General features: G+C 51.7%; 1 protein-coding gene and 1 non-coding gene across 6 annotated transcripts in view; one reads left to right on the plus strand and one right to left on the minus strand.

Annotated features, from left to right (window-relative positions):
• HLCS (holocarboxylase synthetase) overlaps nt 1-26,364 on the plus strand; it is a 159,310-nt gene that overhangs the window by 17,429 nt on the left and 115,517 nt on the right. For all 5 annotated transcript variants that reach the window (XM_036348273.1, XM_036348271.1, XM_036348270.1 and 2 more), the window contains 3 exons: nt 1,696-1,858; nt 3,717-4,663; nt 7,751-7,933. In XM_036348273.1, coding sequence (XP_036204166.1) covers nt 1,807-1,858; nt 3,717-4,663; nt 7,751-7,933 — 1,182 coding nt within the window. In that variant the 5' untranslated portion in view covers nt 1,696-1,806. The remainder of the gene's footprint in view (nt 1-1,695; nt 1,859-3,716; nt 4,664-7,750; nt 7,934-26,364) is intronic.
• Nucleotides 18,169-18,275, minus strand: LOC118677791. Its single transcript, XR_004974517.1, has one exon. It is a non-coding gene; the product is annotated as a U6 spliceosomal RNA (small nuclear RNA).

Genomic DNA, 26,364 nt, shown 5'->3' on the forward strand with positions numbered 1-26,364 from the left:
TTTCCTCCCGCTTTGTTGATTGCCTTTTCATTTTCTTGAAAGTTTTCCCTGAAGCACAGCAAGTTTGTCTGTTTTTTCCTTTTGTTGCTTGTACTTTTGGAGTCCTAGCTGAGAAACCATTGTCTGATCCACGGTCATGACATTTTGTGCCTATGTTTTCTTCTATGAGTTTTGTGGTTTTAGCTCTCATTGACGATTTGATCCAGCTGGAGTGAATTGTACATGGAGTGAGGGGGTTCATTTCATTCTTCTGCCTGTGGAGATCCACTCGCACCAGCATGCTTGTCGCTCTTTCCCCGTTGACTTGTCTTGGCGGCCTCGTCCAGATGCTTGGCTACACATGTGTATGTTTGTTTCTATCCTCTCAGTTCTATTCCATTGATCCATTTGTCCATTGGACCTTGACTTTTGCGCCCAAGTTCCCCAAGGAGCAAGTACCCTCAGGGCAGAAGTGGTTTGGCTTCTGGGAATTTCCCTTCGCTCTGTAGGTTCCGGATTTACCCCGGCATTTGGCCTGGCAGTTCTTCATTACGTCGTCATTCATCAGTGCTTTTAAGATGCTGTTTTAATTACTTCATGCAGCATTTTTCATTGTTTTCAGCAAGAGTTCTAAAAATCTAGCCTACCAATAAAAAATGGAATTCAAAATTATATATCTCTGACTTTGAGATTTGGGGCAGTATGTTTCAGAGAAGATTAATTTTGGGAAGTAGGGAAGTTATTCATGGCATCTTAAAAAATGATCACTGTTTACTGTTGCTTTTAAAGTCAGAATGTCTAATAGCTGGTGATTAATTTCATTCATTGGGCACTTTTTTTTGTCCCAAGTTTTCTGCTCGGGGGCAGTATATATTTTTAATGTGTTAACACAACAAGCCCATAAGACCGTGGGTATTGATACTACCATTTCTCCCTGTTTCACGAGTGAGGGAACAGAGGACACCCAGCCACGATTAGCTGAGTTTGACCCAGACCCATGTCCTCGGACTCCAGAGCCAGGCCCTGGACCCCAGGGCTCCCCTTCTCCATGTCCCAGTTAGAGATGCTTCTATAACAACTGGAAGGCTTAAGGCACCGAGTGTTTGTCTGCTGTCGACCCCCCCTCCCTTCCCTCCCCTCCCTGTCGTGGTGAAAATGGGAACCGGGACGGGCAGGAGCTCTGTGGAGAGGCCTGGCGTTGTCCTCACTGCTCAGGAACCAGTGGGGAGGCAGGTCTAAATCTGATTCCCGAGCTGCAGCTCCGGAGTCTGAAGCAGCAGCCGGGGTCACGCTCAGGGCCCTGACGCTTTCCTGAGCTCCGGGGAGCGTCCTTGTAGTGGGCTGTGGTCCCCGCTTTGAGAAAGGCTGGTCTTCGGGTTACATGATGAATCACCGCATAGTGTGGACTTGTTGTTTACTCCGATTTCTGTTGCTAAAGGGCAAGTCGATGTTTTCCCAGGGCCTGGGGGATGGCTCTTTCCCCCTTTAGTGCCTAGAAAAGCAATTGAGACGTGCGTTAGCTTGAAAGGAGAGGGTTGTGGTTAGAGCTTTGTAAGCCCTGCGTTGGGCAGAAATGAGAGGGTCCCAGCAGCACAGCTTTGATGTAATAGTGCAGTGGGGGGCGGGAGGGGGCGCTGAAGGGGAAAATGAAGCACCTCCTTAGTTTAAGAAGAGACACCCCAACCTCTCTTTTTCTTCCTCCCATTTTCCCCTCAGATCGTGAGGTGGTCAGACTGTTGTTTGCCGTTAGCTTGCAGACCTGGGGACCCTTACCAGTTAATCGCCAAAGCGAGCGTGGATGACTTCAGCAAGCTGGGGGTGGCGTTCATGGAAGACAGACTCCAGATGGCTAACGGGTTGATACCCCAAAAGATTGTTTGTAAGTAACTTTAAACATTTTTAATTTATATATATATATATTTAATATATTTTTATTGATTTCAGAGAGGGAGAGAGAGATAGAAACATCAATGATGACAGATAATCATTGATCGGCTGCCTCTTGCATGTCCCACACTAGGGATCGAGCTTGCAACCTAGGCATTTGCCCTTGACAGGAATCGAACCCAGGATCCTTCAGTCCACAGGCCAACACTCTGTCCACTGAGCCAAACCAGCTAAGGCTAATCCTTTATAATAAAAGGCTAATATGCAAATTGACTAAATGGTGGAACAACCGGTCACTTGATGTGCGCTGACCACCAGAGGGCAGACACTCAATGCAGGAGCTGCCCCCTGGTGGTCATTGTGCTCTCACAGGGGGAGCGCCGCTCAGCCAGAAGTGGGGGAGCCTCTCCCACCTCCATAGCAGCCCTAAGGACCCCTTGGCGAACATCCCCCGGACTGCGAGAGGGCGCAGGCTAGGCTGAGGGACCCCCTGCCCAGTGCACAAATGTTGTGCACCAGGCTTCTCTCTCTATATATTTTGATTTCAGAGAGGAAGGGAGAGGGAGAGAAACATAGAGATATCAATGATAAGAGAATCATTGACAGCCTCCTGATTGAGCCCGCAACCAGGGCATGTGACCTGCCCAGGAATCAAACCATGATCTCCTAGTTCATAGGTCAGCGCTCAACCACTGAGCCATTCCCGCTGGGCTGTTTGTAAGTAACTTTAGATGTTTTCATTATAGCAGACATCATAGGTGATTAGCTTGCGTACTGTTGAGTACTCCTATTTAGTATGACTTACTAGTAAGTGAATGCTTATTCTCAGTTTAATTAAGTCAACAGGTTAGATTTCCATAATAGTATAAAGTTCATATATGTGCCAAGGTTTTTTGAGGAGTTTACCCCTAGAATATCATGAGTGCTTTTAAAATCCTTAAACAAGGAAATCCCATAATCGCACTGTCTGTGAGCTAGCATGGAAGTTCAGAACCCGTGGAATAGTTACTAGTATTTTTCCCAACCTCCTACAGGCTAACTAGTTTCTGGATTGTAGTGTGGTTGAATGGAAAGCATAGGCAGTGTTACTTTGAAGTTCTAAATCTTAGTTTTTTTATCTGAAATATATACTATACATACCACAATATTTTGGGACACATTTTTTAAATTTTTTTTAAGAAACATGCACAATGGTCTTCCTTAATTAGGCCTCAAAGCTGGCTTTCCGGGTCCAGGAATGTCTTCGTTGGTGTCTTGAGCAAATGACTGTTCCTTACCAGCTCGGAAGTTTGTGTAAATCACTTACTTTTCCCATTTGCCACCTGCATATGCCGAATCCCATGCCAGGTGCAGAGCAGGTGCTCAGTAAATGTTTTTTGAATCAGTGATTGTAAATGATACTCCAGTCCTGAGAGCAGACACTGGAAAGACCCTTCTTCCGGCCCAGCCGAGGGGGCGCCCTGGGAGTGGCTTTCTCGGGGATGTGCTTGGATAGGCCCAGAGGAGTGCCTTTCTGTTTTGTCGTTTCATTATCATATCGGAGAGGGTCACCCAAGAAACTGAATCTAGAAGGAAGTGGGCAAAGTGACCTCTCGGAATCTCACTTTCTTCACTCCTCAGCGGGGGAATCTGAGATTTTCCGCCTCAAAGGTGTTGTGAGACCATCAGGGGCCCCCTCCTGGCAGGCGGGAGCACTTACCTGGTTCCAAAGGGTGCTGCAGGGTTAGGTGGGGAGGCCGTGGGCGCCCAGGAACCTGAGGCAGGGAACGCAGGGAGTGCAGTGGGGTTTTGAACGGAGCAGCAGGACAAACCAGAGAGGTGACTGAGTGTCTTTTCTGCTCATGCGTCAGCGGTGCACCTGCAGGACTCCACTCTGCAGGAACTTAAGGACCAGGCCGCGACCAAGCCAGCCCGCAGCCTGCAGCCGAGCCCCGAACCTGCTGTCCAGGGTGAGCCTGAGCCGGGCGTCATGGAGCACCTTGGCAAAGATGACCCGGCGATTCTTGGTGCAGAACCCACCCCAGGGCGAGGCGGCGCCTCCGGGAACGAGGCCGCTGGGGAGAGCGACAGAGGAGAGGGCTGCACCGAGCTCTGCGGCCTCCACCTGTCTAGTTGCCACGAGTGTTTGGAGCTGGAGAACAGCACCATCGAGTCCATCAGGTTTGCATCTGCAGAAGACATTCCCGATCTTCCCTACGACGCCAGCGGCAGCGGGGAGGGTGCGGCTGAGGCCATCTGCCCCGAGAGAGAAGGGAGGAGAACCAACCTCACGGGGAAGGCACCCAACATCCTCTTCTACGTGGGCTCCGACTCCCAGGAGGCCCTGGGCCGGTTGCAGCAGGTCCGGGCCGTTCTGGCTGAGTGCGTGGACCCCGACAGCTACACGCTCTACCACCTGCCGGAGGAGAGTGCGCGCCGAGACCCGTGGCCAGACAACTGTCTGCTGTTGGTCATTGCCACCAGGGAGTCTATTCCCACAGACGTGCAGCAGAAGTTCCTGGCCTACCTCTCCCAGGGCGGGAAGGTGCTGGGCCTGTCTTCGTCCTTCACGTTGGCTGGCTGCCAGGTGACCAGCAAGGACGCGCTGCAGGAGACGGTCCAGAGTCTGGTCTTCTCCAAGGCCGACCAGAGCCAGGTGACGCTCAGCATCCTGAGCAGTGGCTGCGTTTATGAGCAGGGCCCCGGGGAGCCGCTCCGCCCGGGCCAGCTCCAGGGCCACCTGGAGAACGAGGACCAGGACAGGCTGATTGTGCAAGTGCCTTTCGGAGCGCGTGGAGGAGAGGCTGTGCTTTGCCAGGTAGGCGGCCGGTGCCCCTGTGGTGATCTCTGGGTACGTCTGACGGGGAACGCGCCTGCACAGCTGTGCTTTGCCAGGTCTGAGAGCCTGCACCGGGGGCACTTTTGACCTGCGGCTGGGAGTTTCTGCTGATGTGAGTAGACGGGTTAGATCAGGGCTTTCCTGTCGCGTGAATATCTCGTCTAACCAGAATACTCGTGAGGGAGGAACGTTATTTATTTCAGAGAGAGAGAGAGAGAGAGAGAGGGAGGAACATCAGTGATGAGAGAGAGAGAGTCATGGATCGACTGCCTCCTGCACGCCCCACACTGGGGATTGTGTCCACTATCAGAATTGAACCCAGGACCCTTCAGTTCCCAGGCTGACGCTCTATCCACTGAGCCAAACCAGCTAGAGCGGAATCTTTTTATTGAATTAGGGAACTGTTTCCTTTTTTATTGTTTTAATTTTTTTTTTAAACTTTTTTATTGATTTTTTACAGAGAGGAAGGGAGAGAGATAGAGAGTTAGAAACATCAATGAGAGGGAAACATTGATCAGCTGCCTCCTGCACATCTCCCACTGGGGATGTGCCCGCAACCAAGGTACATGCCTTTGACCGGAATCGAACCTGGGACCCTTTAGTCCGCAGGCCGACGCTCTATCCACTGAGCCAAACCGGTTTCGGCTGTTTTAATTTTTTAAAGTATATTTTTATTGATTTCAGAGAGGAAGGAAGAGGGAGAGATAGAAACATCAATGATGAGAGAATCATGGATCGGCTGCCTCCTGCACGCCCCCTGCTGGGGATCGAGCCCACAACCTGGGCATGTGCCCTGACTGGGAATTGAACTGTGATCTCCTGGTTCATAGGTCAACGCTCAACCACTGAGCACCCCAGCCGGGCCGTTGTTTTAAGTTGTTTTAATTTTGTATGCTGTCTCTTTCCAGCCCTCCTGAGTCTTTTTGGTTTTCTGACCAAACATTTTTCAAGGGTATAGGTTTGTTTCTTTACCATTTTCCCCGCTCATTTGTCCCTAAGATGCATATAAACAAGCAATCTGGACACTGGGACAGATGAACATGGGCGACCAATCCGGTTTTCTCTAGGTTGCAAACCACATGGATTTGTTTTTGGAGGCCTAATACATGTTCGTCTTCTCTTTCTCTCTGCAAATACGGTAACTATGGTAACTGCACTCTCAGAAAATCCACTCTACAACCCGACTTCCTAGGGCCGTATTTCAGTTTTGAAGAGCGAACTTTATCGCCTGGTGCACAGACTTGGACTAGAAAATTGATTCGGCACCGTGGTGACCGTTCCTCCGAGCTGCACAGCAGGTCTGCTCGCTGCTGCATCTAAATTGGCCCCATTGCTGTCATAAAATCCGATACTGCATGTGTTGCTCCAGGAAAAAAGGCGATATGATGCAGCTTCAAAAATCAGATTCAGGGGATTAGCGTGTCATCTCTGATCCCAGACGACTTCCAGCCTCTGGGGCAGGGTCACTGCTCTCTCCTCAGGCCTGTGTCACGACGATACCTCGCCACTGAGATCAACCAATAAATAGCATCACAGGCTGGCTAGTTTCCTCTTGCCCTGTTGGATTTCATAGCCTTCATCTTTGCCATAAATCGAGTAATGATGTAACCCAGTAAGAGGAGGCTAAGTACTGCAGCCACAGCTGCACAGTAGGTGGTGGCCTGGCGGCAAGGGGTGCCCGCGGCGCTGTTGCCGTCCGTCACCACGGGAAGAGGGGGTCTGCAGCCCTGGCCGTGCCGGGCAGGTTGGCAGGGACATTTAAGGCTGTGGATTATGCTGACATTAGGTTATCAGAGGGGCACGGAGTTTGGCATGAAATGCAGATAAAATCTCTACAATGGATTAAAAAATATCTCTACATATATCTCTACATATACCTACATATATATATAAACAGGGTGGACAAAAGTAGGTTTACAGTTGTGAGTACACAAAACACAGAGTTTATTCTTGATTTATTACTTGTTAATTATTGTATTATGTTCCATACAAGCAACCTACTTTTGCCTCACCCTGTATATTGTATATATGTATATTTTATTGAATACTAATTTTATTTGTGTAAAAATTTTCAAATTTTTAATTATAGTTGACATGTATTAGTTTTAGACATACAACATAGTGATGAGACATTTCGGTAACTTGTGAAGCGATCACCCCAATTAGGCTAGTACCCACCTGACACCACACGGAAATGGAGCTTTTTCTTGGTTAACTTGCCAGGTGGCAGAAGTGGTCCCCCTTCACGCAGAGTCCCACCCACGGCTGGAGGACATTGCTTGTGTCCTCTGTTGTGGGGCCGTCCTGTGCCTTGTCGGGTGTTAGCTGCCTCACCCACTAGGTGCGAGTGGCGTCCCCTCCCGCTGATCGCCCAGTGAGAATCTGATCTGGAGGAGCTGTGAGTTCCGGGACGTTCCTCTGTCATAAGACACAGACCTTTCATCGATAGAAGGCGCTGTTTCAGTGTTAACCACATGACCCAGCCTGAACTGAGTGCCTGAAGTTCCCGGTCTTAAACTCAGTCAGGTGAAGGGGGTGTGGGGCAGGCCTTTCCCAGGTCCCCCCAAGCCACGCCTCTGCCTGGATTCCTGCAAACACACTTAAAGGCGGCTCAGAGGACTGCCTCCCCGGCTGCTTCCCAGTGGCTATGGCCACCAGGTAGAGTGGGCCTCCCGCTGCACCCCGTGCGCCTGCCGGTCAGTGGTGACTCCACGTGGCTCGCAGCACACCCGTGCTTCTCAGGGTCGGTCACCCATATACTCGTGACCAAGTGAAGTGACTTGCCCAAGGCCTCCAGGCTGGTCAGTGGGAAAAGTTGGGACCTGAGAGAGTTGCTTACTGTCCTGGGCCGTTTCCACCGTGGCCCCTCGGCCCGACAGCCACGGTTTTCCTGGGCTCTCCTGAATCTTCTTACTGCTTGGCGTTCCCTTCTACATGTTCAGGTTCAAAGGTATATCCTGTCGCTAATTAGAAGGATTCACGGCCGCGTTTTCAGAAACACTGCCAGACACCGTTTTTGTGAATGTTCTGAGTGCCCCCCCTGATGGAGTGGTGCCTCCCCCTCAGGTGCACCTGGAACTACCTCCCAGCTCTGCAGTCGTGCAGACTGAAGAAGACTTCAACCTGCTCAAGTCCAGCAACACGAGGAGGTACGAAGTCCTGAAGGAGATCCTGACCACCCTCGGCCTCCGCTGTGACGTGCAGCACGTTCCTGCCTTAACGCCTCTTCACCTGCTGCTGGCGGCGGAGGTGAGTGTGCTCAGCCTCCGAGGCGCCCTTCTCCAAACAGTCACCCTGCCCCTGGCCGGTGTGGCTCAGTAGATAGAACGTCGGCCTGCGGACCACAGGGTCCCAGGGTTCAATTCCGGTCAAAGGCACGTACCTTGGTTGCAGGCTCCTCTCCAGCCCGGGCCCTCGTTGGGCGCGTGCAGGAGGCAACCAATCAATGTGTTTCTCTCACATCGATGTTTCTCTGTCTTTCCCCCTCCCTTCCACGCTCCCTAAAAATCAATGGGAAAATATCCTCGGGTGAGGATCAACAACAACAAAAACGGTCAGCCTTGCCCTGACTTGTCGTGGCAGCGGGCTTCCACTTTGATTTCTGCTTTTGATTTTTCTGTTTGGGCCTCTGCACAATCTTAAAGATGTCCAAGTGTAACTAATGTATTTGGCATCTGCATCACAGGGAGGGCGAGAAGACTGTTAGAATTTAGAAGGTGTTCAGTCTTAAAATTCTGGCCCTTCCCATGTTAAGGGGAAAGGGTCACTGTCTTATGTGCCAGGAGGTACTTGGAAGCCACAGTTATGCGCTTGGGATTAAAAACCGTCCTTTGATTTGGACCCTTCTCAGCGAATCTCTGGAAGGGAGCATCCCTTTTTGTGCTGACGCCTGCCACCTTGTGGCCAATCCTAGCTGTGTCTGCCAGGAAAGGGCCTGAGCCGGGAATGCCTGTGGGGATTTGCCTGGCCTGGTGTCTGCATTGGATGCCTGTGGTGGGTACCTGGTTTCAGCAGGTTGCTAAGCCCAGGTGAGGCTTCTTGCCAGGCTGTCAGTTCCTTATTAATTGTGGCAAATTATTCTGTGGGTCTGTTTCTGTTGCCTTCCCTAAATAGGGGAGGGGGTGAGTTTAGTGACATAACCGAGCAGATTCAGCAAATACCGACTAGCCCAGGTGACTCTAAACACCACACTCACCTGCTTTCCCTTGAAGAGAATGCACTCTATCTCCTACCCCAACATTTAAAGGAGGAGCAGCCCTCCTTGGGTTACACTTGGTTCCGTGGCAAACACTGTGCAGAGCAGTGCAGAGCTATGAGCCTCCCGTGGAGAAGAGACACACAAAATCTGGAGCATTTAAGAGTAGGATTTTTATAGGGGTATTTGAGGACTAGATGAAATAGCATATGTGGAAGTTCTATGTAAAGAGTACAATTATTATTATTTTTAAAATATATTTCTTTATTGATTTCAGAGAGGAAGGGAGAGGAAGAGAGAGAAATAAAAACATCAATGATGAGAGAGAATCGTTGATTGGCTGCCTCCTGCACTCCCCCTACTGGGGATTGAGCCCACAATTTGGGTGTGTACCCTTGGCCGAAATCGAACTGGGACCCTTCAGTCCACAGGCCAAAGCTCTATCCACTGAGCCAAACCAGCTAGGGCAAGAGTACAATTATTGATATTAAGATTCGATTGTTGAGAGGTTAAATGACAAGAGTCTAGTGCTTTTAACAAGTGACTGGTGATATAGGTAATGATTTTAATTTAAAAATTAATAAAGCAACAGGTGCTTTTTTTCCATCTAAGAACATTCTTTTACTAGAGGCCCAGTGCACGAATTCGTGCACCAGTGGGTCCCTCGGCCTGTCCTGCGGGATCGGACTGAAACCGGCTTTCCAACATCCCCTGAGGGGTCCTGGATTGCGAGAGGGCACAGGCCAGGCCGAGCAACCCCACTGGTGCACGATCGGGGCCAGGGAGGGACGCAGGAGGTTGGCCAGCCAGGGAGGGACCACGGGAGGGCTCCAGGGCCTGTCTGGCCTGTCTTGCTCAATCCCGATCGGCCGGACCCCAGCAGCAAGCTAATCTACTGGTTGAAGTGTCTGCCCCCTTGTGGTCAGTGCATATCATAGCGAGTGGTTGAGTGGTCTTAGCATATTATTAGTATATTATGCTTTGATTGGTTGAATGGACGACCAGATGACCGGATACTTAGCATACTAGGCTTTTATTATATAGGACTAGAGGCCTGATGCATGAAAGTCTTGCAAGGGCTTGGCCCTTGCAGCCGCTGCGGCTTGCCTTGGCCCTTGTAGCCACGGCAGCTTGCTTTGCCCTCGCAGCCCTGGTTTCGTCCGGAAGGTTGTCCAGAAGGACGTCCGGAAGGTCGTTTGGCTGTCCAGTCTAATTAGCATATAACGCTTTTGTTATTATAGATTGCATTTTCATTACACAGCGTCTAGTCAGTCTGCAAGCTTTTTAATGGGTGCTTCTGAGAATTAATGGTGTGACTTTTGTTTGCACCTGCACCTCAGGAAATCAAAGCTCGCCGTCATTTATCTGTTTAGTGCGTTCCGTTAATAGAAGGAAAAGCTCCACCTCCATCCATCTGGTGGCTGGAGCATAAAAAAGTATCAAAATCAAGCTGGTCCTCAGAGCTTTCGCTCTTGTAGACGACCCCCCTACAGACCTGCCACCTGGCGGAAGGGACAGAGCCATGTGGGCACGGGGAGATGGGACTGTCACTCTCAGACACCGCCCCCCTTTCCTGGGCATGGAGGGCTGAGGCTGGACATGTGAGGAGGTGCCTGCCTTCCTCGGAGGCTCATGGCCAGGGAGGCCAGGGAGCAAGACAGACCAGGGCTTGCCCTTGACCGCGCTCCCTGACCTTTCCCGGGAGTTCTGACCTTGCTGATCTTGGGACTTGCACCTCTAGACTCTTAGAGTAATGGAGAAGAAGGTGAGCCCGGGTTATCTTCCTGTGAGCAGAAGTTTGGGACTCGAGGCTTTTCCTGGGCCTCCTTTAGGGTGGCTATAACCCTACGTACCGAAGGCTTTGAATCGGGCATGTGCTCACATTACTATACACAGCAGGTGCTTCCTCCTCTTGGGGATCCATGTCCCCCTGTGGATTGGTAACCCCTGTTCACAAACCATGGACATGAGATGCTTGCACACGATCAAGGCACGTATTTGTCCTGTAGACACGGATACTGCCCACAGACGTCAAGCCCGCCAACCCCGGGACACATCTGACTTGGGAGAAGAGTGATATTTCGAGTCTCCGTTTGCCCTGGTTGATCTTAGATGTCTGCTGTGGCCTCCTTCTCCCTCCCAACGGCTTCTCTCCGAGTGGTTGCACTTAGGGAGCCCGAGGAGCGGAGCGAGGGAGTGCATGTCCTCGTTTCTTAGTGCTTCTTAATTTCTCCCGGAAGAGTTGGGCTGTGCTGTGGGAGGGAGGGAAGGGAAGAATTTAGGGCTTTAGAGTGTGTTTCCTGGGATACACGTTCTGTACACGAATGCGAAGGTGGCTACTCGCCCACCGTGACGGGCTTCCTGGGGCGGCTGGGGGATTCCTGCTCTTCTCCTGACGCCGGGGCCCAGACGTTTCAGAACAGCTCCTGGGCCCTGTGCTGGGGGCTCAGTGTTCGTAGAGACGGATGGCAGGTTGGGACTAGAACCCTTTGCATCTGCTTTGCTTTCCCGCGGCCTTCTTAGTAGGTCTCATTGGTCCCCATGGAACGGAGTTGGCAGTGGAGAGTTCTTGGTGCTCTGGCACCCCGGGGTGTTACACGCAGCCCGCCCTTAGATTCATCCCCTGCCTTCTTCCCAATCACCGCCTGCGCGGGCTCTCTGCTTCCTGCGAAATACTCCGTGACCACACGGTGTCGCTGCTGAGCTAGGCTGCCTGGTCAACAGACACCCTGGCACCGTAAAGTAGTCCGGAGGCTTAGTTTTTCCCTCGCGACATCACCGTGTAATTTCACAGAATAATTTAGTACTTTTCCATGAAGCTGGCGACGCTTTCTTCTGGGTCCATAGCGATGATTTCAGTGTCACAGTTCGTAATATCCATCTTCCATTCAACATTGACTGTGTACGAGGTGCCATTACAGGATGGACTACGAAAGAACCAAATATACACACTGGTTATCTAAATAGTTTCACTGCATGCCAGCTGTGTTTATACAGTTTGGGGCCGAGACACCCGCTCTTTATAGCAAACGGCACGGAAGATTTATGGGGTACCTCGCGCTGCCACATGACTGCGACATGAATGAAAAAGACTGGCACGGGATCCGCGTAGGAAAATGGGCCCAAAGTACAGTTGGCCCCTGGTATTTGCACGGGGCGTGTTCTGAGACCTTCACTGGCACCCAGACACCACAGTATCGTGTGATTTCCGCTGCAAAATCCCGTCAGCATGATATTGCGGTGTCTCCGTGCGTGGTCAGACCGGGCAGCCAGCTCTTGAGGTGCAGGCTCCTGGTGGCCAAGCGTACCTCCTCTCTGACCGGGGTCTAGCCGGTTCATCGAGCCTCCCAGAGGCGGGATTGAAATTCGGGCCTCAGCAAATTTATGATCTGTCAAAGTAAACCAGTAAAACACATGAGCATATGCACACCACACACATGTATCCATAGACGAAAGACTGGAAGGAAATACAGTACATACATGGCATATTTTTGGGTGGTGGGCTAAGAGCAATTGTAATAGGCTTTTAAAACTTTCGTTGTAGTTTTCAAATTTTCTAAAATGTACATGTATTATTTTTATAAAGAGCAAAACCAGTTATTAAAAATTAAAAACCAAATCACTCTATGTCAGCAGATTTTGAAGGCATTCCATAAATGGTCAAAACTTGAATAAGAGGCAAAAAGTCCCATATAGCCCCAGCTGGTTTGGCTCAGTGGATAGAGCGTCAGCCTGTGGACTGAAGGGTCCAGGGTTTGATTCCGGTCAAGGGCTCATCCCCTGGGCTGAGGGCTCGATCCCCAGTAGGGGGCGTGCAGGAAGCAGCCAATCAATGATTCTCTCTCATCATTGATGTTTCTATCTCTCCCTCCCTCTCTGAAATCAATAAAAATATATTTAAGAGAAAAGTCCCATATAGGTGTTGATATTGGTTTGATGTTTGACATCTGTATTAATTGTATGAAGAGTATTAGCTTTGTTAGTAAATGACTTATATTGGTGAGCGGCCGCTGGGCTTTACTGTGGCTCTCAGGCCCCAGGTGTCCTGGGCTCCTGTGGGTGGGAGGTCCTTCCGGTTCATAATTGGAGCGCCCCTCCACCCCCACTTCCCCCTGCTTGGATGCAGCAGTTTCTTGATGGAACCCCTTGAACTATTTCTCAGAGAGGACCACACTCGTGCTGACACCTAACGGTGAGTCCTTTCTGGCAGGTGACCTCCTTTCCGGGTGTGGGTGGCGCGCCAGACTCATGAGCCACACGCTGGACCCCAAGGTTCTGTGGAGCGAGATTTCGGGGCGGCCACCACTCTGACCTGCCATTGGTGGTGAGGAGAAGTTAGCAGGAATATGCCTTCATTGTGGGGCCATGAGTGTGTTTATGAGCATCACTGATTTTATAGAAAAAACAATTCTTCCCCTTACAGAACCTAAGTCCAACTGAAAAACCCCCTCTTGCTTCCATTTTGGTCTCTGCCAGGGACATGGCAGACAGAAGAGGGTGTGCAGTGGCGGCCTGTGGGGTCGGCCCCACACGGATGCGGGAACCCCGACGATGCAGACAGAACCTCAGCCTCCTCCGTCCCTGCAGAGCAGCTGCCTGGGTCCCTTTCCATCCCCCAGCCCGGGCGGAGGAGGGGGAGGAGGAGGAGGGCGCCCAACCACCCGCTCGCCCCTTCCCCTGGGACACCCCGCTCCGGTCGGGGAGCACCGGGCTCTTTCTGAAACCACAGAACGGGATTCTTTGAGCATTCCTCTTGCTGATCACTGAGGATGTGGGGGGGCCTGAGGGAAGCAGGCAGGATGTTGGCAGCCTTGCAGGGCGATGTGGTTCCTTTGCCTTGGGGTCAAGGTGGAACTGTAACAAGAAGTGACAACGGGGTTTGTTATTAAAGCAACTGGCGGAAAATCGCCCTGTCTGTGTGCGTAACTGGTAGTGTTGCGGGATGGATCAGATAGGCTTCAAGACAGAAACCAGTCTCACGTTTCAGTTTGATTCAACCCCAAATCATTTGCCGTGACAACCCCCCCGCCCCCAAATAACAGCAGCACTGCTGATCACGATAGTTTGATAGTCGTAAACATGTCAGAAAACGCCCGTCTAGTCCCTTCCACCAGGAATTCCCTTCTTGATGGTGTTGCTTTATGAAGAAACTTAGCCTAAATCGCACCTAAATCGTACGGTTCTTCTTCTTCCTTCTCCTGCCAGCCACTTCCTGTAGCCACACCGCATGCCTACTCAGTGTGTGACCTCGCTGCGGGAGTTTCTGGAACACGAGAGACTTCTCGTTCATGGCACTCCTTGTAGCTCACCAGGTGCCTCACGCGTGCCGTGGTCTCATCGGCCTCACAGTGGAGAGCCTCAGGTCTGGTGCCGAACGCGTTAGAATTCTCTGGGTGTTTTTTTAGCGTAGCGTGGGGTGCGGAATGCTTCCTCCCTTCACCTTTAATCCTCGTCCTGCGCCGGGAATGTGCAGTGCGGGGAACTTCTGGTGTTACTCTAAATGCGGCTTAGAGACCAGCGATCAGAGGTCCCGGGCGGAGACGGCCGGGATTCCAGGTGCGCCCTGAATAGCTTCAGACAAGCGCGGCGGACGCTGCATGGCAGCTTTTACCACCGCCCCGGCGAGCCAGCAGCTGGCAGATTAAAGGCAGCCTTTCAAAGCTTCACGGCGATGAATGTTCGTGAGGCTCTTTCATGCCCCTGTCTCCTTTTTCCTCCCCTCGCCCTTTCCCTAAACTGGGCGCTTTTTGTTCATTTCAACTGACTTCCTGTTACCAAGCACAGTACCTGTGGCAAAGGTGACGTGATGAGTTTTGACACTGAAGCAAAAGGAATGAATGACAGGTGGGGGGTTTCCTTAGCTGCCTTTATTCTTTTGGGGTGGGGGGGAGGCTTTTCAGCTACTGTATATACTGTATTCGTATTTGAATCTTGCTTCCACAGGAATGTGTCAGGGCAGCTCCTTTGGAGTGTAAATCCTGGGCTCACATCAGGCAAAGGCTGATGAGATGCGGTGGGAACCAGGCCCCCCTTGGATAGTTTTCCGCTGCCGCCTGGTGGTGTGAGGGTTTGGGGGTGCCCTGTGCCGCCCTCCTGGCTGGCCTGGGGAAGGGCAGCTGCGTCTCCGAGTGGCAGGGACCTCTTCCCCAGCCGCCGTGTCCTAGGGTGGCGGCCTATCTCGGACGGCGGTTTCACTTCCTCAGACTATTGATATCCACCGCGGTGCAGTCACAGATTTGTGGATGGGAAGCAGGCGCTTTTGGAATAAAAAATCACCCGGGACCAAATGTTCTGGCCTGAACATCAGGCCCTAATAGCTGCCATGTGTGCGCGGGCCGGGACGCGGCAGGAGCGCCCGGGGAGGCCGACTGAAGCTGCCTTGGGGAGTCTTGTAGCGTCTTGGTCTTCAGAGCAGATTTCTGTCTCCCAGGTCGAAAAAAGACATCCCGGGGCGGGAGCCCGCACGGTGCCGGGTGGGAGGGCACGATCAAAGGCCCGCACCCTCCTTGTGGTTCGCGGGCACGAGGCGTCCGGTCCTCGAAGCGAGGCTCTCGCTCAGCGACGCAGGGGGCTGGGGCCTGCTCTCCCCCGAGTGCCCGTTGTCCTTCGCTTTCCGGGATCTGAAAGGCAGGTGGGGCACCTGGTGTTTACGTCCACGCTCATCCCTTGAGAATGCTGCTCCAGGAGCTGTGTCGCCTAGAAGAACGGTTTGTGGTGTTTCTGGGTTTCCAGACCGACGGGCAATTTGTGGAGCCGAGTGGCGTCGAATCCCCTGCCGGCGGGGACCAGCGGCGGCTCCCTGTGCGGGAGGCCGGCAGGCCCGAAGGCTTCTGGGCCTCCTCTGAGAGCCGGCCGCCGTGCAGCCGCGGGACACGCAGCCCAGGTTAGGGTCGGTCCGCCTGTCTGTCTGTCCATCAGTCTCTTCCTCTCGGAGACAGGAGGGTGCGAGTCACTTTCTTGGTTTTGTTCTTGTTCCGGCCCCGTCGCTGCCTCTGAGTAGCTGCCTCTGCCCGGCACCGCGGGGCCTGCCAGGGACCGAGCGCCCCTGGTTCTCCTCTGCGCGGTCCCTGCCTGTGTGTCTGCCTTTCTGAAGCCGTTTCCCTGGTTCTCCTCTGCGCGGTCCCTGCCTGTGTCTGCCTTTCTGAAGCCGTTTCCCTGGTTCTCCTCTGCGCGGTCCCTGCCTGTGTCTGCCTTTCTGAAGCCGTTTCCCTGGTTCTCCTCTGCACGATCCCTGCCTGTGTGTCTGCCTTTCTGAAGCCGTTTCCCTGGTTCTCCTCTGCACGATCCCTGCCTGTGTGTCTGCCTTTCTGAAGCCGTTTCCCTGGTTCTCCTCTGCACGATCCCTGCCTGTGTGTCTGCCTTTCTGAAGCCGTTTCCCTGGTTCTCCTCTGCGCAGTCCCTGCCTGTGTGTCTGCCTTTCTGAAGCCGTTTCCCTGGTTCTCCTCTACGCGGTCCCTGCCTGTGTGTCTGCCTTTCTGAAGCCGTTTCCCTGGTTCTCCTCTGCACGATCCCTGCCTGTGTCTGCCTTTCTGAAGCCGTTTCCCTGGTTCTCCTCTGCGCGGTCCCTGCCTGTGTGTCTGCCTTTCTGAAGCCGTTTCCAGGCCTCAGCTTAGGGGCGCCGTCAGTGGGAGACGTGCCGGTGTCACACCTGTGGCCGGTCTCGTTGCTCACGGGAGAAGCTCTCCCTCCCAAGGACTCCGGAGCTCACACCCCGTTCAGTCCCTTGAGCAGCACTCTCCGTGCCAGCCCCTTCGTCTTTGGGACAGTCCTTGTAACCAGCTCACTGCCGCGCGTCCAAAATGGAAACCATCCCCACACGCCACGATGTTTTGAATTTAATTAAAAAATCAATTTTCAATGAATATTGTAAAAATAAACATGTTACTCACATTTCGGGTGTCCTTGACTATTTCCAGCTGAAAATTCTCACGAAAAATGATTTTAAAGTTGGTCCGGGCTGCCACTTAGGGAAAACTTTTTTTTTTTTTTATAGATGCGCCTGGCGGGTGGGGAAGGTCCGCCGCTTGCGTCTCCAGACGCTTATGGCGTACAGTGGGTTATTTCTGTTCCTCAGTGGTACCTGAGTCTTTCTAACCTTAACATGAATATGACAATATCTGTTCGCATGTTTGTTTTAGCTACAGCTTCAGGAAAGGGCTGTACGATGGCTGAGCTAGAACCTGCTCCCCTGACCCTGAGGACGAGGGAGACAGGCTGTCACAGCGAGAGGTTGCTGCTCGCAGGGAAATAAATGGACTCTCCGTCCACACAGAGCCTGAAACGCGATTTTGTTGCATGGGTGTGAGTTGTGTGTGTCTCCCGTGCGTGTGCCCAAGGGTGGGGAGAGAGAGGTTATGGTGAGGAGATGGGTGGTGGTAGCACTCACACCCCCAGATTTACATTCAGGTTCTCAGCAGAACCTCGTGGGCAGATGGCCTGGCCGTGAGCAGCGGAGCCGGCAGGACGCTGGCCGGGCTTTGCCGGGATCAGTGTCTTTCCTGAGCCCTGAGCTGTACAAACTCCCGGTTTAATCCTGGTTGCCGTCCGCAGGCAAAGGAGACGTTTGCGATACTGAAATGGAGTGTCCTTCCTAGGGAACAGGTGAAGCTTTGCCTTCTGCGCCGCAGGACAGTGCTTGACGGGTTGTCTTCTTGTCTTTGAGCAAAAATGAGCCTCACCCACAGGGCTCATCACAGTGACTGAGTGAGGGCTCCGCGCCCCTCCTGCTCTCAGGCTCCGTAACTAAGGAGACACGTCTTTTAAAGGAAAACACTGAATCGTGGTTTCATAAATGAAAAAACAATGGTTTATCTTTTGGGGGATGGGGTGGGAGAGTGGGGCATGTCCAGACTCTGCCAGCCTAGAATTGCCTAGATTGTTCTGGAGTACTGCTTCCCGTGGCAACCTCGATGTACGTGACGATTTACAGGTTTGGTTTTGTTTTTGGCTGTTGAGTCCATAAAACGTTTTAAAGGTCAAAGGGCGTCGTTTTGAAGATTCTCCTCTTTGAGGGTATTTTCCTCCCGTGAAGATGGGATCAGGCGTCTCAGATTCGCTGAGTGGGTTTGTCACAGACGATGGCTTTTTAAAGGACAGCCACTGCCTCTGAATTCTCAGTCGCTGACCTCCTCTCTTCGGTTGGGGGAGGGTCGATGACATGACCTTTCACATCTTTTCCCGTACTCTGCAGTGTCATGCTGGTTCCAGGAAAGCAAGTGGATGTAAAACAAACAAACAACAAACAACCACACAAAAAAACCCCCAATTTTTTTATTTTATTTTTTATTTTAAAAATATGGAACGCTTCACGAACCTGCGTGTCATCCTTGCGCAGGGGCCATGTTAATCTTCTCTGTATTGTTCCAATTTTAGTATATGTGCTGCCGAAGCGAGCACAAAACCCCCAAATTTTAAGTAGTTCCTTTGATGCATTCTTTTCAAAAAATGTGTGATTATAACCATTTTCATTTTAAACTGGAAAATTTGATCACCTCCCTCCACAGGTCAGCTCAGCACAGTGAAGGGAAGTTATGCTTCTGCTTTTCCTTATTTCAGGCTCTTTCTCCAGCCAATCTTCCCGTTAACTTAAGCATTACCGGTGCGACATAGAGTAGCAGCCTCAGACGTACAGACCAGGTGTGCTTTTCAAGTTTGTGTGCCCCGGGCGGTTTTCAGATCACGGTGCCGTCACGTGTGTCGGAGGTTTTCTTCCCGCTCACGGGCATCCTCGCTCCGCCACGCGGTCACACCTCGGGTCCCACCTCGTGGCGCTGCGTCTGACAGACTCTGGCCGGCACCACGAGCGCAGGGCACCCTGAGTGCTTCTCCCTGCGTCCCCGGCGGTCGACTCAGAATGTAAGGGCTCTCTCAGGCCCTGCTCAGACACAGTCTCGTTGGACACCTGGCAATACCGTGGTAGGTGTCCTTATGGAGAAGTAACGAACTCACACGGGTAGGTTAATATTTTCCTTATATTTAAGAAAACATTTTTTTATTCTTTCCTGCAATTGTATGTACAAATAAAAAAATACAGGTGGTGCTTTTTCTACAACCAGTGAATTTTGTTAAGCTACCCGTCCTGGTGAGTACATGAGACACAGTTTATTTTGGTATTGTTATTAGTTATTGTGTTCTTTTCCATACAAACAAGTAGAAACCCACTTTAACAAATATGTTTTTGTTGATTTCAGAGCAGAAGGGGGAGGGAGAGAGAGATAGGAACATCAATGATGAGAGAGAATCATGGATCGGCTGCCTCCTGCACACCCCCTACTGGGGATGGAGCCTGCAACCTGAGTGTGCGCCCCGACCGGGAATGGAACCGGGACCTCCTGGTTCATAGGTTGATTCTCGGACACTGAGCCACGCTGGCTGGGCTGTAAACCTACTTTTGCCCCGCCCTGTATCTCATAGAAAATTTCTCCCATACAAAAAATAAACAGACTAATGTCCTGACCCCTGTGTGGTCAGCGAGCCACTTCGCGCTTTTCTGTTCTGGCCAGTGTCATCCATTCCTACCCGCTCCTCCTCCTGTATTATTTTGAGGCAAACCTCAGATCGCATCGCTCACCTGTAAATATTTTAGTACGTGCTTCTAAAGATCAGAGCGCTATTTGAAAATCCAGCCAAATACCACTGTCGCACCAGAAGCACAGTTCCTTCATGTAACCCCGCAGGCAGCCAGCGTCCCAGTTTCCAAGGGGACAGACATCTTTGAAGAGGGGCTGCCTCACCCATGCACGGGGGTCCTTCATGAAATAAACCCTAGAAAGAAGCAACGAGATCTGAACCCCTGAAACTTTGGGGGGAAGTGGTTTAGAAAGTCGATTTCTGTGCCTCTTTTGATGCCATGTTTTACCCCCGTTATTAGGCCGTTCTGAAAATGACAACAAATAGCCGTTTGTAGTAACGTGCAAAGCCACCCAGCACCTTGAAATGGGAGTTCTGTCCTGCTCCTCTCCCCGTTCAGAACTAACGGGAGCCCTCACCCCCTCTTTTCTGCCTGCGCAGCCCTGGTTTCCCGGGGAGGGGCGGGGGCGGCATTGATTTCTGCTCCGTACGCTTTCGCTTCAGGTTGACGTTTAGCCTTTGACCCGGCCACTTTCTTACAATAAACAGTTTGTTGATGAGAGCAGCTGCCCCGCAGATTGTTTCCAGATGGTTCTCCGGCGGGGGACAGCGTGCACCTTACGGAGAAGTCGGCTGGGGCTGCGGCTCCTCCCACGCTGTCTGTCTGCCTGTCTGCCTGTCTGCCTGTCTGTCTGTTTGCCTTTGAAGCCGGCTGTCAGCCTCTGAGCGCTGAGCTGTTTATATCGGGGAAACAGTGTGAATCCGGATCGGAAATCGGGTCTCACGTCTTGACTATTTGATTTTATTCTCCGAATGAATGATAGCGTTTTCTAGAAGTTTCTGCCAGATTCCTTACATTGCAGTAGGAATTCCTGGCGTTCGGTATGTGGGAATGAGTGTGCCGGGGGTGCCATGTGGGGGAGTGGACAGGACATACTTTATTTTGTGTAGAAACCCCGGCTCCTGGCCTATTTAAAAGAACAAGGTAAACTCTCGAACTGTTACTATAGTGCCCTTTTGAAATAAGTTCTATTTTTTCTACTTTTGAAAAACAGTACTTTAAAATACATATATATGTGTTTTTTAAAAAAATATTTATATTGATTTCAGAGAGGAAGGGAGAGGGAGAGAGAGAGAGAGAAACATCAATGATGAGAGAGAATCATTGATCAGCTGCCTCCTGCACGCTCCCTTCTTGGGATCGAGTCTGCAACCCAGGCATGTGCCCTTGACCAGAATCAACTGGGGACCCTTCCGTCTGCAGGCCGACGCTCTATCCACTGAGCCAAACTGGCTAGAGCATTTTTTTTTTTTTAACGCAAAGGACGGGTACCCTGATGACTTGGTAATTTATGCAGCTCTGAGGTGCCCCTTCCTTTGGCTTTCGCTGGCCCGCCTGCCACAGCAGCCTTCATTAGGGTCAGACTTCCAGCCGCGGAGCCAGCACGTTTCACCAAACTGGCCACCAGGGGCTGCTGTCAGGACGGTGAGGCTGAGCTCACCTCCCCGGGGGTGAGTTTACTGTTTCTACAACCAGTAAATTTTGTTCGGCTACCAATCCTGGTCTCCCAGCTCAGTCTCACCACACAGCCTCCGGTCCCCAGGCCCGCGCACGGCGTGTCCCTCCAGCCAGGTATGACGTAGGCCCTGGACGCCGTTCAAGACCTGAGATGAAGACTTGTGTGTTTCTCAGTCAGTGCCAGGAAGCGGTTATTGACACACTGAGTCCACACGCACTGCAAGGCTTCGCGCAGCGCACTGGCTCTGTGCTCGGGGAGCGGACTTCCTGCGTTTGGACGTCAGGGTCCGGCCTCCGGAGGAATGGCCCTTGGTGATCAAAGCTCGGTTTTTCTGGAAGGTCTTCTTGCCCGGAGTGGCCTTAGCAACTCCTTCCGAGTATAGACAGCTCGGAGGGTCCTGCTGACCCACTGAGGTGTGAAATGCTAAAAGGAGTTCTTGGTGGTGGTTTTTTGATTTTTTTTTTTTTAACAAAAATTATATCTTTGATGATTCCAGGATTAACAGCAGAGCAGAAATGTACAGCGAATATCAGAGCTGACAGGTTCCTTGGAGTTTCTGGAGCAAATTCCTTCATTTCCTCCCAACTTCTTACTTAAGGAAAATTAAAACGTAAGAGAGGCCGAAGGGATAGGCCACAAACCCCACGCGGGCCTCCCCTGACTCACGCCTGGTTGACGTTTAGATAAAGAGGGCTCGGCGTTTTTTTTGAAAGATGCGTGTTACTGCCTCTCTAAGCTCAGGACCCAGTGCAGCTGTGCCCGAGAGCGCGCGCCGTCACAGTCTTGCCTCCAGGAGTTGGCGGGCAGGGGCAGGGGCACTGTTTCCGCTCGGCCCTGCCTTGTTTCCTTTCGCCGAAGTGAAGCCGTGGCCTGCTGGTGTGCGATGGTCCTGGGTGGCCGGGGTCGCCCTCCTGGCTACGGGCACATCCCGTCTTCACCTGGGCCAACATGTCTAAACTTCTTACAATCGAATATATTTTAAAAGTGCTGTATTTTAGAACATAAAACGTCTTCGAGCCTATGAGGGCCACTGGTGGATCATTTATACCCAACAAAGGGATTCTAGCCCCTGATCAAGGAAAATGCCACCGTCAATCACGTCATGAGTTACAGGATTTAAAACTTTTCTTTCAGCTTTTTTTTTTTAAGATTTTTTTAAATTTTTTTTTTTTTTTTTTTAGAGAGAGAGAGAGAGAGAGAGAGAGAGAGAGAGAGAAACATTGATGTGAGAGCAAAATATCGATTGGCTGCCTCCTGCACACCCTTACCAGGGATGGGGCCTGCAACCTGGGCATGTGCCCTGACCGGGTGCACAGGACAATGCCCAGCCAGCTGACCCACACTGGCCAGAGCTCCGACTGCTTTGAGGAGCTTTTTTTTTTGTAAAGGTAAGTAGTGTGCAAATGCTCTGGTGTTATTTACGTGAGTGTCTGCCTGCCCCATTAAACTGCAATCCAAGGCCACTGGAAGGCAAGGACCACATGTTGCCAATCTTCGCATCACTTTCCCAGAGTTTTGCCCACAGTAGGCGTTTAGTCAGCGCGTGTTGTTAGGACATTAGAAAGCGCTCGGCTTTCCCACGCGCACACTGTGAAGCGCTTCCCCGCTCCTGTGTCGGGGAGACCCGCGGGCGGGGGCGCAGGCCAGCGCCAAGCAGCCCGGCAGCTCCCCCTCCCACCCCGTCGGTCTCGCTCAGTCACCGTCTGTCTACTCAGGAGGAACGGGAGTTTCGCAAACAACGTGTTCCGCAGTCGGAAAGCATCGGCTGTTGCTGTGCCTAAGGAAAGCTGACAAGGCGGAGCTCGGGGGAGGTGGGGGGAGCTTAGCGTTACTTGACGTGCTTCCCAGGTTGGAAACGGTGCCAGTGCCCTGGCCGGTCAGCGGCTCCTTCCCATGCGCGAGCGGCCCTTTCCGCTTCGAGACTCCGTAGCCCGTCTCCTTGGGGTGCGGCGAGCACGTCGGCCCTCCCTGTGCCCACGGCGGCGGTGCCCCGGGCCCCACCCCGCCACCCCATGTGGTGCTCCCTGGGGCTCTCGGGACGTCCCAGTGTCATGGTGACAGCATTGAACAATGGACCTTTGTTAAATAAGTGGACTGGATCGCAAGCTCTGGGCTTTCCCGAAATCCTCTTCAGACGGCCACTTCTCTTTTCGGGCACCATGGGTATCTTAATAGTGCACCCCTAGAGTTGCTGTTCTAATTTCTACCGAGGAGCAAACATTTGGGACTAAACATTGAATCTTGAAGTGAGAAACATGAAGACACTGAGCCCTGGCCGGGTGGCTCAGTGGGTTGGAGCATCAGAAGGTTGTGGGTTCCACTCCTGGTCAGGGCACATACGTAGGTTACAAATTTGATCCTTGGTCGGGGTACGTGCAGGAGGCAACCGATCAATGTTTTTCTCTCTCTCTCCCCCACCTTCCTCTCTCTCTAAAACAAACAAAAACCACCCACACATCCTTGAGTGAGGATTAAAAAAAAAAAGGAGAAGAAAAGGGGCCAGAAGAGGCAGTGCCTCCCAGCTGGTGGTGGCAGAGCGGGTGACCCAGTTCTGAGCTGGTCCCTGCCCCATGCATAGCTCTCCAGAGGGTCAAGGACGGGCCCACAGATTAGGGGCAGATTGTATAGGATGGTGGCCTCTGTGACCTCAATACCGGCCCTGCCCGGCGCTCCGGGCCTGCCGCCCGCTCAGCGTCGTGGAGGAGGGGAGGTCACACCTGTGCCTGTGTGCGCCCACGTGTGTGCCAGCCAGGACGTGCCACCCCAGGGCGAGCTGGGCAGGGCGCCCCACAGGTGTCCCACCCGCACGGGGCTCACAGCGCAGAGCCTTCTTGGCGTCCCACGCCCGTCCTCGGCCCCGGGAGCCTGTTTGTGTTGGACGAGGACAGATGGCGGCGGTTCAGGCCGGCAGGCTTAATGAAGGCCCTGGAGACTTCTGCGGATGTGAGCCCAAACCCCGGCCCGGCCGCCAGTGGAAGTTAGCGCCTCTCCCGTAGGGCCGGTGGCTGTCTCTCTCTCTCTCTCTCTCTCTCTCTCTCTCTTTCTCTCTCTCTCTCTCTCTCTCACTCGCTCTCTCTCTTTCTCTCTCTCGCTGTCCCCACACTCGCAGAACGGGTTTCACCTCTCAAACGAGCCCACTTGGCCCCGCGGAGGTGTGATGCCCGTAAAACCAGCCTTGTTAGAAATGACTTATTCATTACCTCGGTTTTACGGGTCCACCCAGCCTTTTGTGCTCTTTCGCTAGTTGGCAGGTAACAAAAACGGCAGTAAATCCGTGGCCTTTCGGAGCCTCAGCCTGAGCGATACCCTTACATAATAAAGGGAATGCAGTGTGACCGACATTTATTGAGTGCCTACTGTGTCCCAGGCACTGGGGGCCTGGAAGTGACTGCGAGTGCAGACTGAGAAACCTGGCCCACCTGCCGCAAATCCCTTTGGCGTCGCAGGGGTGTCCTCTCAGGTCCCCGCTGGTCACCAGTGAAGGACCTGGGTGTGTGGAAGCTCATCTCATTGCTGGGCCCACGTGGGGCCTCAGGGCTGGCTGCGGAGAGGGGTCCCTCCAGAGCGAGTGCCCTCGGCCAGCGCCCAGCCCCCAGTCCCCTTGGGCTCTCTCCCTGCCGGGGGGTTGGCCACTGTCCAGGCTGCCCTGTCCCCTTTCCATGAGGTCAGCCCTGCTCTTACGGGAGCGTCGTCTTTTGATGATAAAGGTCTGCGGTGCGTGTCCTTATGGTTGTGAAGACGCTGAGTCAACGTGGAAGTGGCCGTGACACACCAGTTTGTAAACCACGGTAGTAAGAACAGGTTTGTTATCATCCGTTCCTGTTTCCTCCAGCGTATTTGAGAACGAGACAGCCCTAAAAACGAGCTTGTGTTCCAGGTCTGTGTGGATTCCTTTTCTGATTCACACACTGCTGGGTGCCTAGCAACTTACAGCGTTACAACTGAGGCACAACTCATCTGATTATGTGTCTCTGAGGTGGAGACCTTCAGAGGCGAAGATAAGGTGTTTCTTGGGAAGAGGAGGACCAAACCACGAACAGGTGGTAATGAATATTTCGAGCCTAACACCGAATCAGAGGGATGGCTGTGCTTCGTTTACTGAATCTTCTTCGACGGATAAATGAAGCCGAGGCGACGAGTGATGGTGAACTGGCGCCAACGGGACTGTACGTAGCACCCTGAGCGCCTCTTCTCCTCGCCGCACTCCGTTCTGGTGGGTGTGCAGTGGCGCCTCATTGCGGCTCAGCTCGCATTTCCCCGGTGACAGAGGTGCTGGTATTTTTTCATGTACTCTTTGGCCGCCTGATGGTTTCTTTTGGGCAGTGTCTGTCCCAACCTTTTCACTGACGTTCTAAGTTGAATTGTTTGTTTGTTTACAATTCTGGAAGAGCAGCAGCTCTTAATGCTCTTCATTTTTATGCAGTCCAGTTTATCATTTTTTTCTTTTATGGTTCATGCTGCTTTTGTTCTGAGAAAAGCTTTACCTATCCCAAGGTCAGAAAGTTTTGCTCCTATAATTTTATTTTAGAAGTTTCAGAGTTTTTTACATTTAGGTCTATGATTCGTTGATACAATTTTTTAAAAAAGATTTTTAAATTTTTTTTTTTTTAAAGAGCGGAATGAAGAGGGAGAGAGAGAGAGAAACATCAGTGTGAGAGTGAGACATCTGTCAGAACCAGCAACCTTTTCGAACACAGGACGACGCCCAACCAACTGAGGCACACCAGCCAGGGCTCAGGTTAATTTTTGTATACATGCAGGATAAGATTTTTTTTATTTGTGTGTTTTTTGCGTATGGATGTACAGTTGTTTCAGTACCATGCATTAAAAAGATGATCCTTTTTTTCAAGTGAATGGCCTTGGCACTTTTGTTGAAACTCAGTCAAACATATATTTGTGGCTCTGTTTCTGGACCCTGTTCTGTTTTAGTGATCTATGTCTGTCTGTTCTCCAATACCACACTATCTTCATTACTGCAGCTTTGTAATAAGTCTTGATAGATGAATCTTCCAACTCCCCCCCCCCCCAAATTGTCTGGGTCATTCTAGGTTTTTTCTATTTCTGTATATGTTTTAGAACCTGCTTATCAGTTTCCAAAAAAAAAAAAAAAAGCTCTCTAGGATTTTGATTGGAATTGCATTGAATTCATAGATCAATTTGGAGAAGGATTGACATCTTAGTAATATTGAGTCTTCTAATTCATGAACATGGTCTATCTCCTCAGTTATTTTGAGCTCCTTTAATTTTCAACTCAGGAGTATTTTGTAGTTTTCGGTGTACAGGTCTGGCACATGTTTTGTTTAATTTGTCCCTAAATGTTTCAGGTCTATTAAAATGGTATTTAAGTCTCAGACTCCAAATATCCTCGGTTAATATATAGAAATACACCCAGTTTT

This window comes from Myotis myotis, unplaced genomic scaffold (genome assembly GCF_014108235.1).
Source record: "Myotis myotis isolate mMyoMyo1 unplaced genomic scaffold, mMyoMyo1.p scaffold_m19_p_2, whole genome shotgun sequence".
Taxonomy (NCBI): Eukaryota; Metazoa; Chordata; class Mammalia; order Chiroptera; family Vespertilionidae; genus Myotis; species Myotis myotis.